This window comes from Aplysia californica, unplaced genomic scaffold (assembly GCF_000002075.1).
Source record: "Aplysia californica isolate F4 #8 unplaced genomic scaffold, AplCal3.0 scaffold00055, whole genome shotgun sequence".
NCBI lineage: Eukaryota > Metazoa > Mollusca > Gastropoda > Aplysiida > Aplysiidae > Aplysia > Aplysia californica.
In genome coordinates this window covers 762,603-781,223 of record NW_004797325.1, presented here as the reverse complement: position 1 = coordinate 781,223, position 18,621 = coordinate 762,603, and the positions used below count along the sequence as shown (strand labels likewise).

Genomic DNA, 18,621 nt, shown 5'->3' with positions numbered 1-18,621 from the left:
ATCAACAGTCAAATTCACTTTTATGTCCACGACATGTAAAAGAATATATATGAACACCAGGAAGTTACTGAGTGCACAGGAAGTTCAACAAATGGGCCATCATTGTTAGTGAAGAATGTGAACAAAACTGGCTGTTTTTACGCCCCCCATTGACAAAATTCAGATCATTTAGGAGACAAGCTTCATCAACTCTGCTTGTTGGTGCCAATCTGGGCTGAAAAACATTCTACCCAGGAGAGAATCAAACTTGTGTCTTCTGCTTGCGAAAGAAATATATCTACTAATACTCACCACTACACCGCAGATTCCACTAATATGAAAATGAAAGCATTAAAATAAATACATGTTTTTTTCTGTAAGTTATTGCATGACCTAATCATATTATGGTATTGTCTACTTTTAACACATTTAATCACAACAAGTAATCCACCAGTCTTTTCTTGTCGTCTAAAAACAACATTGTACAAAAGAAAGAAAATCCTCATATGTGGGAAATGGAAAGCCTTTTTATTGTTGGGCTCATTCATTCTGGTAGTCTATGAAATGCATATAATTCGTAATGATGAACATAAACAAAAAAACAGACAAATGACTAAAATAACTTTTAAAAACATATCACAAGTAAAGTTTATTCAATTTCTACTTCAGCTCCAACTGCTGTGAGGGCCTCTTTCAACTTCTCTGCTTCCTCCTTGGGAATGTCAGCCCTGACAACTTGGGGAACTGATTCCACAAACTTTTTGGCCTGGTAGACAATAGAGAAAGAAAACATCCAAATCTTTGAGATGGCAAAATAAGAAAAACCTTGAGCGGAAGCCCGGTAACACGAACCGAGTCATATATTGTCTCTTCTCCATTTTTGTTGTATTTCTAAATTTTTTTACACACAATGCTGCTAGCCAATAGGTAATCATGAAGGTGGAGTACACAACTTGATCCCCCCCCCTCCTCACAAAGGCATCGGGCCAAAAAAATACATAAATAGCTGACAAGACGTTGAACATCCACTTTCTGAAGGTCAGTCAAGTGCATAACTACAGTCTAACAAGCACATAGTGAACATGTTCATGTAATAAAGCGAAACATGCACACAGTAAACGGATTTTCGTTTCCAAAATTTGTCATTATATATAGATCTATGTGTCTTTGTATTTAAAATATGGATATATAACAACAAAAATTTATGTGTTGAGCCAATTTGTTATGGGTGCTCTAAACTGTTTGACTTTGTTCTAACATGACACTTCAAAGAAAACAGGTGTAAGTATAAGAATAGAAAGATTGGGAGGCCATGTTCTGAGCACACCAATAAAAACAGTCTGTTTCAAGTTTCAAACCCCAGGCTCTAATATAAAGCACAACAATAGAGAGAAAACTCCAATCCAATTAGATCTATGCCAGAAATAGGCCTATCCTGTGTAGGAACATACAACAGCAAAAAAGAGGAGACAAAAAGCTCAAAACAAGAGAAATATTTTTTAATGACATAAACTTCTCCTAAGAATCCACAAATGAATGTAATTTATCTAACCAAGAGGAAGTGAATATATTTTTAATGATGATGATGCAAGCTGACCTTTCACTCCTGAGTATTGAAACACTATGCAGGTGTGAGAAAATGAATTCTTTTTTTTCTCTAGGTTCGGAGGTAAAGTTGAGTATGAAGTAGCATTTATAAAAGAATTTGAAGTAGGCAAAGACTTGCACATTAATAATAATATGACACAAGTATCAAAATAAGGCTTAAAAAATATTTTAGCACAGTGTGTTAATTTCCATTATTGTATGATAAAGTCAAGAAACACTCAAGATAATTTGGTCAGGGGATGGGGATTTTGTTCAGATCAAGAAAAGACTTACACTTACACTAAACAAACTTGGGCTGGCAAAATCTTATACTGTATAACACGGATAGCTCGAATTCGCCGGGACTGGCCTCGATAGATCGAGGGATATCTTACAAAGATAAAAGAGGAAAAAAAAAAACGGGACCCCATGCACAGTGCGACGGATGTGCGATTTCGAGTCTTCTGTGTTCGACTTCAACCTATTTGTGTTATGCTGTATGTCTAAAATACAAGCAGACATTTTTATCAAGGATAGACACAAGTCCCTCATTCCACAGCCAACAGAGAGATCAGCTAGATATGAAATGTGCAATGACACTGGAATCAGGCGCTCCTAAATTTTTGGGCATAATTATTGCAATCTTAAAGCCAATTCATTTGTCTTGAGTTTGATGAAAAATTACCCATTGTTTTTTAACGAAAGTCGAGATATATTTGCGATTGAAGGAGGTGTCAGAGATCAAATATGTCAGATAATGGCTGCCAAAGTCTGGAGACTTCCAAAGCTTGAGCATGCTTGGAAACTGTAAATTTTGATTTTTTGTGCCTTTGATATATGTTTTTATGTTAAATTTAAATCCACACAGAAATGTGTATTTAAGTGGACATAAAAAGTGCCGAGCTTAAAAAAAAAGTTCTATAAAAATTGCCCCACAGGCAGAAAAATGTTGCTTTCTTCTACAGTATAATAACACGGATAGGTCGAACACAGAAGAATCGAAATCCCGCATCCGTCAAACTGTGCCTGCAGTCCCGTTTTTTCTTCTCCTTCTTTATCTCTGTTAGAAAATCACGTGAAGCTCGAATCTAAACACAGAATACTTGAACTAATTATGCTGCCGTAGAGGTCTGAAGTCAATGTCCTTTGAGGTGCACTTGAGGGGAAAAAAAAAGAAGAAAAAAAAAAAAAAAAAAAGAAAAAGGCAAGGTCAGTAAAATACCAACTTCCCCCTCAAGAGAAGCACCTAGCTGTGCTATTTTTAGCATGCTGCTTGACACAGGAGCCTAGCCTGCTTTTGTGGAGCGGACGAGAGGAAGGGTTGTGCAGCACACGATTTATTGTTTTGCCCCTAAAGTAGCAATCTTTGTTGCTTCCCTTGATTCTCTTTGTTTGTTTGTTTTTGTAGAGTGTTTTACGGCACTCGCAACTGCATAAGGTCATATGAGCGCGCGGGACACACCTCATATTTTCAGTTGGTAGAATATTTTGAATTTTGCCCAGGTGGCGGCCGAAGCCTACTCTTATCGATTTTAGACCACAGAGGGATCTTTAATGTGCGCAACTTGCACACGGGCCCTCCGAGATTTTTCGCCCTTGTCCGAGAAGGCTAGGTGTAGATCTTTCCTACCAGAAGATCAGGGGTGTGGCAGAAAGACAGCAGTAAGGAGGAGCCAAGGAGTAGCAGTAGAAAGGCTGCAGAAAGAGTCAGGAGCCCAGAGGAGGGGGCAAAGGAGGTGAGGGGGTGTGGGCAGAAAGTGGAAATGAAAGCAGACAACAGAACATTGCTAGAGAGCAGGAAAGGAGGTGAAAGGAGACAATTTTCGAGAAGAAAATTTTTCGGTCACTACCTGGATTCGAACCCGGGACCTTTGAATGAGAGGCGAACACCTTAACCTCTAGGCCACGAGAGCCCCCCTTGATTCTCTGACACAGCCTATGCCATATAATAACACTGTTCACGTATCCCTCAAACTACGGATCCCTTGAACTACCGAGGCTGGTCCCCACGACTTCGAGCTATCTGTGCTATATTGTATTTCATATTTTGATGAACAACTGTTTTCACCTTTGCACCACATCGTCACACGATATAGTTCACATTTATACACTCTAAAGTGGCGACGCTGTTAACTCAGTTCGCATCCTTTTCGGTTATGGTGAAGATGGCCCCGGTTGAAATCTCAAAAGGGGGAATTCTTCAACATCCACTGTTATGGGAATTTTCAAGTCTTTCCACCCACCAGGCTCAGTTGTATCAGAGATGGATTGCAAATAAAGGGCCCTGCATCTAAAACAACCTTACAAGCAAACATTCACTTGATAAAACGAATTTGCGTGGCAGAAATGGGAAGAGGGAAAAGGTCAAAAACAATGTTTCACTGGGCCCTGGTCCCATTATAATTATTTGTGCCAAACAATATTGAATGTTTTATTTGCTAGATGAAGTATTGGGCCACCCCATGAAAAATGAACCTGGAGAATGACTTGCTGTAAATTTTGAAAGCAGTGACACAGCCATTCTTCTTGTCTTTTTTAAAAAGCAATCAACAAAATCCATGGTTGTCACTGGGAAATTTTGCTGCGCCTGAAATCAGTGTTACCTATTGTCCAAACACTGAAATGTCACCCAAAAGGCAGGGGTCCAGGGGCCATTAAGGCCCCATTAAGGTGCAGGGGCAACGCCCTGCTGGGGGGACTAAGGGATCAAAGCCCCCCTCTCTGAAAACGATTTTTTACCCTTTTTTGGTAAAAGAAAAAACACACCATTTCCTGGTACAAAAATGGAAAACTGCACGCTTTAAAAATCAAATGAGAAGTTCACAATTCCCATGAAAAGACCCAAAAATGTATATATGCCTACTATAAGTACACATAGCTGCCACTGAGGAATTTCAAAAAAGGAGGAAATTCATGCGAAGGCGGACGCGCGCTCTCCGAAAGCCGGAGTAAAACCAGTGAGATCCAGAGGCAATATACTGGAAAATCTAGCCTATGGTTTTGGAAGGGAAAACTGTCATATTTGTTAACCATAGGCAACTGAATTTAAATGTATTTGAAAAAAAACAACAACAAAAAACAAAAACCAACAAAGGCACTGAGTAGACTAACAAGCATTTGAGTCAATTTGACAGTTTGGACTTGGTGACTAAAAATCCAGTGTTTGTTGCAAGCTGGTGTCTTATAAAAAGATTTCTTTCACTTTAAACTTGTACATCGATGTAGAGCGTGCGCAGTATTGGATCAAGGAGGCAACACCTTTGCCGCTGTACTGAGCACTCCTGTACAATTGCGGTCCTGTTTGCACTTAACTTAGTAGTCCCTCTGTAGAGTGTTGATCTAACCTGAATTAAAATTATAGCCTAGGCTATCTAATCTAGATCTAGAATCTAGATATCTAAATATGTGTAAATCTAGATTATATCTAGAGATAGATTATCTAGATATCTAGATTCACTTCAACAGCCACAATAGCCATCATGTAAACAAACGGGACCGCAATTGTACAGGAGTGCCGCGGGCCGCGATTTCTTTATCGCACCAAATGCAAAGTGCAGCAAGCGGAGCTCCTTTTATTTTTGCATTCTGCATCAATTTCTCTCGAATTTCCGCTGTTTTCAATGACAACTCGGCGCGCTAACGTCCCAATGCCCAATCGACACTTTGTTGCTCCACAATAAACAAAGTGAAACTAACGCTAGGCCTAGAAGAACGGAAGTAGAAAGCTTTGGGTGGACATGCGCAAGCTGCGTTTTTGTCTCTCTCCCGGTTTGGTGTTTTCCGCGTGTAAAAAAGTATCGCAATTTGCGACCGAGAGCGGTCCAGCGGAGGAAGGAGGAAAGTAGCGGGAAAAGCTAGATGAAGCGGAGTTTCCGCTATTTAGCGGGAAAGTGGTAGCTATGGTACAGTGGAACTCGGATTTAATGAAGTCGCTGGGCCTGACCTAACATCTCATTGAATCAGAGTATTCGCTATAGCAAGCATGAGGTTTTGTGTTGATAATTACAGGAACTGAGCAAGCAATGTATAAAGAGAAGTAACAAGTGGGGCCTGAAATGCCTACATATTATGAGCCGTGCAAAAAGAAAGACCGATTCGTTCAAATGCACGCTTGTGTCATCTCCATTGTTTGCCAAAAAGTTGTGCTGCTGTGTAGAGCCTAGCCTAGCATACGGTAACTTTAGATTCCATAGACCAGCGCACAATCCATTACGTAGATCTACGCCAAGACTAGCTTATCATTGTAATAATGATCAGTTGCTGGAGGGTAAAAAAGACTGACGCGTTTGTATCTGCAACATTCCACGCCCGGACCGATGGTGCCCCCCGACAGGCACACACAGTCGCAAGTGTGCAGGCGCCCATTTGACCCGACAGACGCGCGTTAACAACGCATGTGTTGGTATGAAAGAAGGCTGCTGACTGGTTGCATGCTATCGGCATAGTGAATAATGGTTCACGGTGCAGGTGCAATGGATGGTTTCTGGGAATAAATAAAGTTGGTTGTAGGAGAAAAATGAACGAGCCACGTCTGCGTGGGGCTGTTCACCCTGGAAGCGAACTCGTTGAATCCGAGCTTGCTGATTTAAATGCTCGTTGAATCCGAGCTTGCTGATTTAAATGCTCGTTGAATCCGGGTTATTTTTATTGATTTTTAACAATTTGAAAAAAACCGGGAAATCCACCTCCTCACTTTGAACCCGAGTTCCCGTTGAATCCGAGTTCCCCTGTATATACCAGAAATCAAAACCATCACAAATCAAGCAACAAAATGCTTTTTATAATACTTAGAAACTTGAGCAACACTTACCTGGCTACAAATATCTTAACACCAAAAACAGAATTTTTTTTAGATTCACAGAAAAATGTACATAAATTATAGACCAACACATTTTTTTAGATGAAAGAAAAACAAAAGAAGATCTACATGTACCAGAAAACACTCGAGCTACAGTTTTACTATCATACAATCAAGCTGTGGATTTGAAAGTGGCACGTGAAAGAACAAACATATGCAGATTTCCCTCCAACCCCAAGACATAGGCTTATTGCTATCTGTATCAAAGATCTTGATTGCAGGATATCTGGAATAGTTGTTCCAATGAAACTGTTTTCCTCAATTAGTAAAAGGAGTGCTGCAATGGGTGATAATATAGTGACCTCAGGTCAGGAACGGCAATAGTACGGCCACGGGGTGGAGTTTGACTTATGGTGTACTAGTACTAATCATCCAAATGGCAAATCAATGAATCTTCCAAATCATTGCAGAGAGAGAGAGAGAGAGAGAGAGAGAGAGAGAGGGAGGGAGGGAGAGAGAGAGAGAGAGAGAGAGAGAAAGAGAGAGAGAGAGAGATCCACTATACATACTGTAATTCTGCGCTGAGCGCCCTTGCTCCACTCTCTCGGCCTAACCGGAGAACACAAACAGCACCGTTACTACCTATACATTCTTACTCTGAGCGTCTAAGTTATTACCCAGCTAGGAGCACACATCTCCCTCCTGCGCCCCTTCGCCTTCACTGTGAAGTGCCGGTCAACTGATGTCACGAGCTGCGTCTCGATACACACCACGCTGGGGCGAGGAGGATCCGGCGCAATGAATGAATGGTGACAGTGAACTTCAGTGAACTCAATGAAAGTTGCTTCAATACTATGCATGTTGCAAAAATGGATCCTTTTTAAAAAAACATGATTTTATCATAATTTCGCCCTTTCTCTTCAGCACTTTCCGTAGAACCTATGGTTCTTCCATAGCTCTGTAGTCAAGAGCACATTTGCGTAGAAACTACGGACAAGACAATTTCACACCCGATGATCAGGCAGTTTGTCGGCCTCAACTAGAAAATTCGACGCAGTTAATCTCGCCAACTCGGAATTCAGAGTCAGCCCTGAAAAATAACACCCATGACAGCATCAGAATCCACATACCTGCACTAAATTGAGGCCTTCAACCACACTTTTGATTTCTTTGATGAGTGCCACTTTTTTGCCAGCATCAAATTTAGTAAGCTTCACAGTGAAACTCATCTTTTCACGTTTTGGGGCGGCTTCCTCTTCATCTTCCTCCTGAATCCAGAAAATAAATACTTTCATTATTATGTAATTACAGAATTATATTAATCTCTGACGAGTAAGCTATCAAAACTTCGAACATAAATACACAAAAAGGACAAAAATAAATTCATGCAATGCTTCAATGTAGCATATTGTTACAGAACAACGCAAGACCGGGCCCGGATGTACTCTGGACGAGGCCACATGAGGTTGCCTCTGACCTGTCTCCCACCAAAGATACAACAATATAAGATTTCATAGAGATCATATAAGAATCACCCACTTCTTTCTTCATCCATTATGTTTCCTGAGCCAGGAAATGTTTTCATCATGTGTCATACTGAACACAAACCCAATTACAGACCTGCCACTCTATGAAACCTCAAAATCAGGATCTCAGGGATAAAAAATCGGGATTTGGTGAAAAAAATCGGGATCAACAGCAAATCACCAAGGTGGCTGCGAAAGCTGACTTACAATTTTTCCAGGGGTGTCCATAAATTTCTAGGCCTATATGCCTTCTGTGTGTCTTTGTTTGCGTGTGTGCGCGCGCGCGAGTCATCATTATTTTTTTTTAATATCCTGAAGCATCGCGTCAAGCACTCCTAGACCGAGTGTCTATACCCCCCCCCCACCCCTACCAATAAGTCCCGAAATACATGAACTTAAGTTGACCCCGTCTACGTACGGTCCCCGACACGCATAACTCACACGGCGATGTCATGTCACGAGACGCGAATGCGCGATTGAAACAATTTTACTGACGGGTCCAACTAACTGCACGTTCACACAAAACACTCAGATGAGCGACAGTCGTTCTACTTCTAGGATAACGGCGGCGGCCAACCGACCAAATGTACCAACAAATCCCTTATCCCTCATAATGCGTTCAGACTAAAGCAACGACAACGGCCGTATGTTAGTCTTGTCAGCGCAGTTATATGTAAGAGTTAGAAAGACTGTCGCTCGTCCGAGTGTTTGATGTGAACGCGCAGTTACCAGACCTCGGACAAGGCTTGTTTTGAAAGTAACAGTGAAACTATGAATATTATCGATTATTTGTCCCAAATTGTAACAGATACCAGGCTATCATTGGAGAATTCTGAGCGCGGGCAAAGATCACACACATCTTGGGGCGAGTCAACTTCTAAAGGAGTTCCTACTGACAAAGAGTTCAACGGATGCTTCCCACGATAAAGGAGAGGACAAGGGTAAGTTTTTAGAAAAATCCGGCACAACAGCAGACTGGGACAAAAAATCGGGATATACGCGATCGAAATCGGGAAAATCGCGATGCTTGAGATTTGGGGCAAAAAAATCGGGATATCCCGACTAAATCGGGACGAGTGGCAGGTCTGCAATTATTAACCTAAAAAACGTAGCTTTCATTTTTCTCCATCACTTTCAAATCATCAGAGCAAAAACCTTACGGGACACTAACAAACAACAGACACTGTAAGAGACAAGTTACCTTTGCTGCAACTGCAGGCATTGCACCCATTGCCATCATAGGGGCATCCTGAATGTTTAATGTTTTCTGAAAGAAAAAGAAATCACAACATTCACACGGTTATGTATGCAATACAAATTCTTTTTTTTTTAAAAAAGAACAGTAAAAAACGGATTCCATGACAGTATTGCTCCTTCGAATGTTAAAATGCTCTGTCACATTTATAAAAAGTTACAACAAAACCGTAATCCCCCACCCTTCCATAAAAGCACATTATAAAAAAAGAAAAAAGATCACCACAGGAAAAAAAGTAAAAAGATCTTCACCTCAGATAGCTCACTTCCATTATAAGAATAATAGTATACACTAAACTACACTTATGTAACTCTTCTCTTTCAAAAGGAAAACCGCTCCAGTTATAACATGTCGTGCCAAAACGTAACTCTGTACTACCTATTACAAAACACAATGCGCCCACCAAAATACAGTATAACACAGATAGCTTGAATTCGTCATGACTTGCCTCAGTAGTTCTAGGGATATTTTACAAAGATAAAGAAGAAGAAAAAACAGGGACAGCAGGCACAGTTCAATAGAGGCGTGATTTCGAGTCTTCTGTGTTCGACTAATCCGTGTTAAACTGTATCAGGCACAGAAACAAAAGGGGGAAATCCTGCTAAAAATGAAGTGAAGAATAAAAATTTTAGAAAAACTTCATAACTATGGACAGAAGTCTGAAACAAAAATAATAACATCACAATCTATAATGTTTTATTATGTAACCAAAATTCAAACATCCAGCTCAGCCTGTTTCACTAGTAATTTTTTTAAACTGTCAGTTAGGACTGAGAAAAAGAATAATAACCTTCAACAGTTCATTCAAATCAGCAACTTCCAGTAAAGTGAGCTGACTGATATCTGTAACTAGCTGTTCTATTTTTGGCGAGTACTGCTTAGAGACGATGTCAGAAGGAGGAGGAGGGATGACATCTGCTGCTGTGGTGTAACTTGAAGACATCATCTGAACCAAACAGCATCTTGAATTGAGAAGGGTGCTCCTTTCTACTAACCTGTAATTTTAAAAAAAGTAGGTATCCTGTAGATTTTGTTTTCCTCAGATCATCATGAATTATGCTTCTTGAATTTTAAGAATTGGATCATAAATTATGGACAGCAGACTCTGTAAGTAAATCGACGATATCTCAGTAATTAATAGGAGTGTTAGAAAGAAACTTGGTTACCCGATGTCTTTTTGGGTGGAGAATTCATTTCTGCAGTCAGATTTACTAACCATTTCGTAGTTATTTTAAAATTTAAAATTTTGATGTACATATTACGATTTTGCAAAAAAGGGGTGTCAGGATGAGAGCATTTTATTTATAGTATCGTATCACAACATGGGATCTTTAAGAAATATGTTGGCAGTGTGACTAAATAAAGGCAAAGCTTTCTTTGATGACTTTAGACTATGTCAACCTTAAAATATAAGTAAACTCAATCTAGCATGCCGTACAATTAAAAACTTTTTTCCCGTTGTGATGCGAACACCCCAAGGAGAGATTTATAAGCTCGCCTCGGAATACCCCCATTGCCATGTTACAGGGGAACAGAGAAAAAAACAACCGGATGCGCGCGTGGCCGCCACTGCCCTATTTCAAGTGACCAATGAACGGGCTCAGAATAGTCATACGGGGATTTGTAGGTCACATACGTTTGCCGTGAGAGTGAGGGGAAAATGGCTGGTCTCCGTGCGAAGCCGCTTGCATTTATGATCGGGTCTAATCAACTACTTGACACAGAACGTTCAAATTTGAGGACACTATAGAGGAAAGCAGGTGACACCAGATCGTCATCAAGATACTGCTCACAAAAGGAAAACTCAAACGAGAAACATAGCAACCTGGAATGTGAGAACACTGCTAGAGAAAGGAAAGCTGGACAACATCAAGAAAGAAATGAAGAGAATGAATGTTAACATCATGGGTTTATGTGAAGTATGATGGACAAGAGCTGGCAGCATATTGTCAGACAGCTATAAAATCCTTTACTCAGGAGGCGACAAACATGAAAGAGGAGTAGCGGTCATCATGGACATGTCAACATCGAAGACACTTAACTCTTTCCGGACGTATCGCCGATATATCGTCGCGAGTCCATATCGGCTGTCATAGGGTGCCTCAGTTTTGTTTCGTTTTAACACGATCCGTAATTTATAATTACCTTTTATTGCTATTGAAAAACTTGGAAGGGATTGAGGAAACGAAAACATCTAGTTTCACTTTGTCAAAGCGGGGGTTTGGGGAAAAACGAGTGAATTAGATCTTGCGGCTCGTGGTCTTGCATCAACAAAACGATGTAATCGGACTCAGTATAAATATCATAACTCAAACAAAAATTGGAATATTGCTTTCAAATAAAAAGCTACGCATTCAGAATTTTATGCATTCAGAATTTTATGGATTATGCTCTGGGCCTGTATAGATAGCTAACTGATTTGCTTTCACGTGTTTGGGGAATGTAATTTTTTTTAGTCAAAATTTATTTTTCTCATCATCATCGCCATTTCTAACCCTTCTAATGCATATATTTATATTCATAATTAATCCTTTGTTTCATATTGGGATGTATTCCTCATTCAATTTCCTTCAATTTGGTATATCATATGTTACGTTTTTAAGGGATGGTTATGCTTCTATGAAGTTATTTTGTACACCACCTGCATAGCCAAATCGAGCCACTAGTTAATTAGACCCCAAAAAAACTACGTACGGAAAGAGTTAATAAGGGGTACCTGACAATATCAGACAGAGTTATGTTGGTGAGACTGAAAGGATCACCCTTCGATACAACCATCACCCAAGTGCATGCACCAACCTCAGAAAGCAAAGTAGAAGAAATAGAGAAGTTTTATGATGGAATAAACCAAGCAAAGACACATTGTAAATCACAAGATATTGTCATAGTCATTGGAGATTTTAATGCAAAAATGGGAAAACAAGACATGAAGACATTGTGGATTGGGAACCAGAAATGAGAGAGGAGAAAAACTGATAGAATGGGCCATCCTGAATGACATGATTTGGAAACACTAGGTATGAACAACCACCAAGAAGATTATGGACCTGGAAGAGTCCTGGAGACAGCGCTCGCAACCAGATCGACTATATCATGATCAAGAAAAGATACAAAAACGGGATGCTAAATGTCAAAACGCGCCCAGGACCAGACTGTTACAGTGACCATGTACCTGTAGTGGGAAAATTTAGAATAAGATTGAAAAGAACACACATGAGCAAGAACAAGAATATGAAACTAAACATGGCATTACTCCTGTCAAACAAAGAAATGCAAGATAAATTCAGAATAACTGTACAGAACAAATTCGGCCCCTTAGAAGAAATACAAGACATAGAACAATGGTTACAATGGGAACAGCTTAAAACATCTATAAATGAGGCTGCAAAAGACGTCATACAAGAAAGGACAACAAAAGCAAAGAAGAAATGAATGACTGAAGAATTTTAGAAGTTCTTAATCTTATGGAGGAACAAAGAATAAACAAAAACAATCAGGAAAAATATGTGAATCTTCATAAAGAAATCAGACCAAATGTAATCTAGCAAGAGACCTGGTTAAAAGAAGAAGGTGAGGAAATGGAAAATCATTCCAATGCGAACTCAAAAGATCTGCACAGAAAAATTAAAAAGGTGTGCCATACAAGAACACATGGATCAACAAGATGCCTCAAATCAAAGGATGGGAATATCATCATGGATAAAGACAAGATACTGGAACATTGGACAGAATACATCAGTGACCTGTAAAATAAAAAAAAAGAGATAAACAAAGAAGAGTGGAAAATAACGAGGGCCCACCAATCATGAAGGAAGAAGTTATCAAGGCACTACGAAAGATGAAGAATGGGAAAAGCTGCAGGACCGGACAACATTACCACAGAGATGATTAAAGCTTTAGAGGACTTTGGAATCACCACACTGACAAAACCTCTTAACAACATATGTATGACATTGGACATATTCCATCAGACTTGTCAAAATTTATCTTCATAGCTTTACCAAAAAAACCTAATGAGTGAGTAATGCAAACAAATGTGAAACTCATCGTACCATCAGCCTCATGAGTCACATGATAACAAAAATACTACTCAGAATAATTATGATGAGAATACGAAATAAAATTCTCCCAGAAATAGTCCAAGAACAGTGAGGATTTATTGAAGGCAAAGGCACTGTAAATGCCATATATGTGATCAGAACAACAATAAAACGTGCCCTAGAAGTTCAGAAAGATCTTCATTTATGTTTTATAGACTACACAAGGCATTTGACAAAGTTAGGCACGACAAGATCATCAACATGCTGGAAGTCCTCAATATTGACCGGAAGGACTTAAAGATTATCAAGAACATGTACTGGGATCAAACTGCTGCAATGAGAATAAAAAACGACATCAGCGAATACATATATAGATTAAAAGAGCAGTCAGACAGGGATGCGTACTTTCTCCAGACTTGTTCTCCCTGTATAGTGAAAATATCAATATCATGAGACACATAGAAGAAATGCGAGGTATCTCGATAGAGGGACATAATATAAACAATCTAGGATAAGCAGACGACACAGTACTAATAGCAGAAGATGAAGAACACCTGATAGAATCTATTGAATGTCATCATACAAGAGAGTGACACATGGGCGTTTAAGCCTAAACATCAAGAAAACCGAAACAATGGTGACAGGCAGAAAAACTCTAACCCCAACATGCAATATCAAAATCAGTGATACCACCCTCAAGCAAGTACAACATTTTAAATATTTGGGGACCATTATATCATAAGATGGGAGATGTCACACACGCATTTTTGCCAAGCAAAAACAACCTTCCACAAAATGAAAAAGATACTCACAAACATCAATCGGTCACTGGAAACAAGAAAAAGAGTACTGAAAAGCTACATTGAGCCAATCCTATTATACGGGTGTGAAGCGTGGACAGCTGGAAAGAACAGTTGTGACGACAGAGTTGTGGTTCATAAGACACATGCATGCTACGTATCCCATGGACAACAAGAAAAACAAATGAAGAAGTCTTGGTTGAAGCAAATTGCAGAAGACAGCAATGACGAAATACGAAAGCGACAGGCAAATTTCTTCAGACACACAATGCGGAAAGAAGCATTGGAGAATATATTGCAACAACAGACAAGTTTGATGGAAAGAGAGGCAGAGGCACACAGAGGGAAAAGATACTGGACAAGAAGACAACATGGCTAGGAGCAGCAAGAACAACAGACACCATTGCTGCAACGCAAGACAGAGTGAAGTGGAGGTCCATGATCGCCCACGCCAGTCGACAAGGCACCGGATGATGATGATAGAGGCAAGTAGAACTATTACCCTCTTGGCGTTGAAAATCAAGCTCCTTATAGTTTTCGGTATACCCGATACGAAAGTGTTTCAGACACCAAAAGTATAGAGGTATAGGTTAATTAAATGTGTACGAACTTCAACATTTACATATCATTAGTTTGTACTGTTCTCTGATTGGTTGCCAAGTTTCATTCACATTGGTGCAGAAATAGATCACATCGAGGTTGAGAAAGTTAGTCACTAATGTTCCGACTCAGTCCAAAAACTCACCTGCAAACGGGGACCAAATTTTTGGGGCGCGTAGAAGCCCAATTGGCATTGCTTAGCTAAGTAACACGATCTAGCTGAGCGATCATCAAGGCTGTGAGCATACTTTTAATATTCAAAGTGTATACACACCCGGTAGGAGAAATCTTTTGTGATTTCGAAAAAGTTTCAGCGCCCAAACCCGGTAGTGTGTGTGTGAGAGAGAGAGAGAGAGAGAGAGAGAGAGAGAGAGAGAGAGAGAGAGAGAGAGAGAGAGAGAGAGAGAGAGAGAGAGAGAGAGAGAGAGAGAGAGAGAGAGGGAGAGGGAGAGAGAGAGAGAGAGAGAGAGAGGGAGAGAGAGGGAGGGAGAAAGAGAGACAGAGAGAGAGAGAGAGAGAGAGAGAAAGAGAGAGAGAAAGAGAGAGAGAAATAGGAGAGAGGGTGACTGCTCGACTGAAATTATGACACTGTTCTTTTTGTCAAATTGTGATTCTTCCAACTCCAAAACCAAGGAAAAATGATCGTTCATCGAAAAGACATCTGCAATTGATTCAATGGATAGATTCAAGGTAAAATATTTATGTTTTGTTTTTTTCCTGTTTTCAGTCTTTTTCCTCTTCTTAACTTTCCTAATACTTCTTCATTGTTATTCCGTTCGTAGAACGGGTACTTTTACTAGAAGAAGAAGAAGGAGAAGAAGAAGAAGAAGAAGAGGAAGAGGAAGAAGAAGAAGAAAAGAAGGAGGAGGAGGAGGGGGAGGAGGAGGAGGAAGAGGAGGAGGAGGGGGAGAACAAGAAGAAAAAGAAGGAGAAGAAGTTCAGAATCAAGGGGTGAGAATAAAAATACGATCGACCTCTCACCCCGGGTGAGACTTGCCACCGTTGGCTATTCTCATCCGGTGTGAAACAAGACCTGTTTTTCCTAATTTTGGAATACTGTCTATCGGTGTGGATGATCAAATTGATAAAAGCAAAGAAAAGAATTGCGTTATAATAGCAATGACCACGAAAAACCTTTTTTTGTCAGAAAGTGTTTGCAAATAGGTGCATTTTGTAGCTCTATCTCCACAGAGCATGGAACTTTTTGAATTTTTGAAATCCATCAATACACTTTTATATATAATGAAAAAAAACACCAAAATATGGGACGTTCTTTGGTGAGTTTTGAGACAATATTCTTCATAACTCGCTCATTTCTCGGAGTATTTAAATGAAACTTGGCAACTTAGTACATTTTCTAGAGCACAATCTAGTCCTGCTTGCAGATTCGTCATAGCTATCCTACTTTTTGAGTTATGAAGACGTTTATAGGTAAAAATGTGGCGGTTTTCGGTGCGTTTTGAGACAATATTTGTCATAGCTCGCCTATTTCTTGGAGTATGTAAATCAAAATGAAACTTGGCAGTCTAGTACAGTTTTTAATGCAGAATCTAGTCATGCTGTCAGATTTTTAATATCTATCATACTTTTAAGTTGTAAAGACATTAACAGGTAAAAAAGTGGTGTTCTTTACAGATTTACAAAGATTATCAGTCATATCTTCTCCCAAAGTCATGATATTTGAATGAAACTTGGCAACATAAAAGGTTCCTCCTTGCCAAGCGATGCTCAGGATCAATTTGTCACAAAAATGTAAGTAGAGAGCTGGATTTATTAGTCTAATAAATCCAGTTCTCTACTAGTAAAAGCATGCATACTTTGTAATAGAAATTAAGATTGTCACTGTGTATCCATTGTTGGACAGTGTCCTATTGTGTGGTAGATTAAGATGCGTTTAGATAGTATAGTTTACAAGTCACGGGAATATTTCGCATGTGTAGGCTACAACTCATACTCATACTATAAATGTAACATATTACACCCCCCCCCCCACTTCTCTCTCTCTCTCTCACGCACACACACACACGCACGTGGGCGCACTCACGCGGGAACGATAACAATGTATAAACGGGACTATCTTCCCAGACTGGACTAAATAAGTACCATACTCTTTAATAACACAATCTTAATGCCTCACTTTTCCAAACAGAGCACACAGGACGAGTCCAAGTGTGTGCTTTGCCAAGAGGGGGGATAGGCTTTCTATAACGCAAACACGATGCCATACCACATCTCAAGATGTTTGCTTTTCCGTTTCTATTCTTCTTTCATGCAATCAAGCAAATAAAAATTACTACATCTATTGTATTGTGTGACTAAAATGCAACAAAAATGCAAGTTATCAAGGCCCCCGTTTAGTTTTCAAGTATCCTTCCCCCCCTTTCCGGTTCACATAAGCGGAGCCTCGTTTGTAGCACCCGAGGCGACCAATGGCTGATGACGTCACTCAGTGGAAATTTCCCAGCTGCCGGTCGTTCACCCAGCACGCGCAAATGGCAATGCCGCTTTTTCCTTAGTTACTCCCACATTTTTAAAGATTACGCAAAAACCGCTAAACACAGAAGCATGAAATTCTAAGGGAATAAAGAAAAATGGTGTACAAGTATCAGTCAGTTTGACAAATCACAGCTCCGAAAAATCTTTAAAGCGCACCACATCAACCACTTTCGCAAACGTTTTCGACTACTTCTTGGATGGGTACAAAGTTGTCAAACTGACTACGAGATTGACCTCTTTTCTGATTGGCTGCCAAGTTTCATTCATATCCATTCACAAGAAGCGGCGTGAGAGCGAGTTGAAGACAACAACCTTTGCGTTAGTGCGTCCCACGAAACACCCCCACGGCAGGGGCCAAAAATCGGCAGAACAAAACGCGCTCGGTGGGCATTGCTACGTTATAGCCCAAAAGTAAGCTAATTTGATCGTCTACAAAGAAGCTACGCCTATTCAACTTTTCGAATCGAGCCGAACTACGCGGGTCGCCATTTTGTTTTGCCTGGAAGTTCTCGCGCTACTCCTCCCTCTCTCTCTTTCTCCACTGCCCACAGACAAAATTGCACACTTTTAGGCTAACACTAACACTCAGTAGATCTAGATTTCTAGTAATGGAACATTTGTTCACGGCTCAAAATTCTACAATTCTGTTATCACAGTGTAGAATTCTGTGGTTCAGGGTGAACGCAACACTGGTTGGCCTAGATCTAGGATTCTAGGCGGTGAACGCCCACCGGGTCAGAATAGCCAAAAGACTCGCCTGCGCTATTCTCACCCGGGGTGAATATTTAGAGGTGGCCATCATGTTACAAAGTTAACAAAGTCTTACCCCTAGAGTCTAGAGGTATCTAGTCAAGAGGGGGTGCTACATGGATAGATTCACGGTAAAATATTTTTTTTGTTTCTTTACTGTTTTCAGTCTTTTTCCTCTTCTTAACTTTCAATACTTCTTATTATTATTCCGTTCGTATAACAGGCTATAAGTTAAGTAAAGTATTAGTATAGATCACCGTCTTTGCTTGTGTGATCTAGATCTAGTGCTAGATCTAGATCTAGATCTAACGAGACCGCAAGGAGTTCCCTCAAGGGCATGAGGTGGGTGAGAAGAGCGAGACACGGGCTGTTCTCACCCCTGGTGAGGAGAGCCACTTCCAAAATAATAGGCCTAACGACCTTCAGCAGGTTTAGATTACCTCCGGCAATAATTTGAGGCAGCAAACAATGTACAAGTTCCAAGTTTTCTTGCTGCTTGCATTGTGAAACTTTCTGACGACCAGAGCCTGTATCCAGAGTAAATAAAAGTCCCTTTTAACTGCTTGCAGTTTGTTTTCTACCCTTCCAGTCTGTAACACGACCACTATAGTATTATAAACACAGTATTTGACACAGTAACACAGGCAGGCCAACAAGCGGTCAACACACACACATTGCCGATTGCCAATTGTGGAACTCTTTTGCGTAAAAGAAAGTTACGAAAATGTGTTTTCAACATTTCAACGAGCTGCTCTTTTCAAGGGAAATAACTATAGGCAAAAAAGGGTTT

At 40.1% G+C, this 18,621-nt stretch overlaps 1 protein-coding gene across 2 annotated transcripts; it reads right to left on the bottom strand.

Moving 5' to 3' along the window:
• Positions 1–486: 486 nt before the first annotated feature.
• On the bottom strand, positions 487–18,538 carry LOC101863086 (39S ribosomal protein L12, mitochondrial). 2 transcript variants are annotated; one of them, XM_005092931.3, is made up of 5 exons: positions 18,272–18,538; positions 9,936–10,140; positions 9,092–9,157; positions 7,495–7,632; positions 487–745 (listed from the first exon to the last, which is right to left on the bottom strand). In XM_005092931.3, the coding sequence occupies exons 1-5, from the start codon at positions 18,331–18,333 to the stop codon at positions 629–631; spliced, it is 588 nt and encodes a 195-aa protein (XP_005092988.1). In that variant the 5' UTR covers positions 18,334–18,538; the 3' UTR covers positions 487–628. The 2 variants fall into 2 exon arrangements, with proteins under 2 accessions (XP_005092988.1, XP_035824271.1); XM_035968378.1 differs by lacking the exon at positions 18,272–18,538 and adding an exon at positions 18,089–18,218.
• Between the last annotated feature and the right edge of the window lie 83 nt (positions 18,539–18,621).

Excerpts from the sequence above, each read along its gene's own strand:
- LOC101863086 (XM_005092931.3), bottom strand. The coding sequence starts at position 18,333 with ATGCAAGCAGCAAGAAAACTTGGAACTTGTACATTGTTTGCTGCCTCA. Across the intron at positions 10,141-18,271 it reads GCCTCAAATTATTGCCGGAG|GTTAGTAGAAAGGAGCACCC; the intron begins GTAATCTAAACC and ends TTAAAATTACAG. Across the intron at positions 746-7,494 it reads AAGGCCTCAATTTAGTGCAG|GCCAAAAAGTTTGTGGAATC; the intron begins GTATGTGGATTC and ends ATTGTCTACCAG.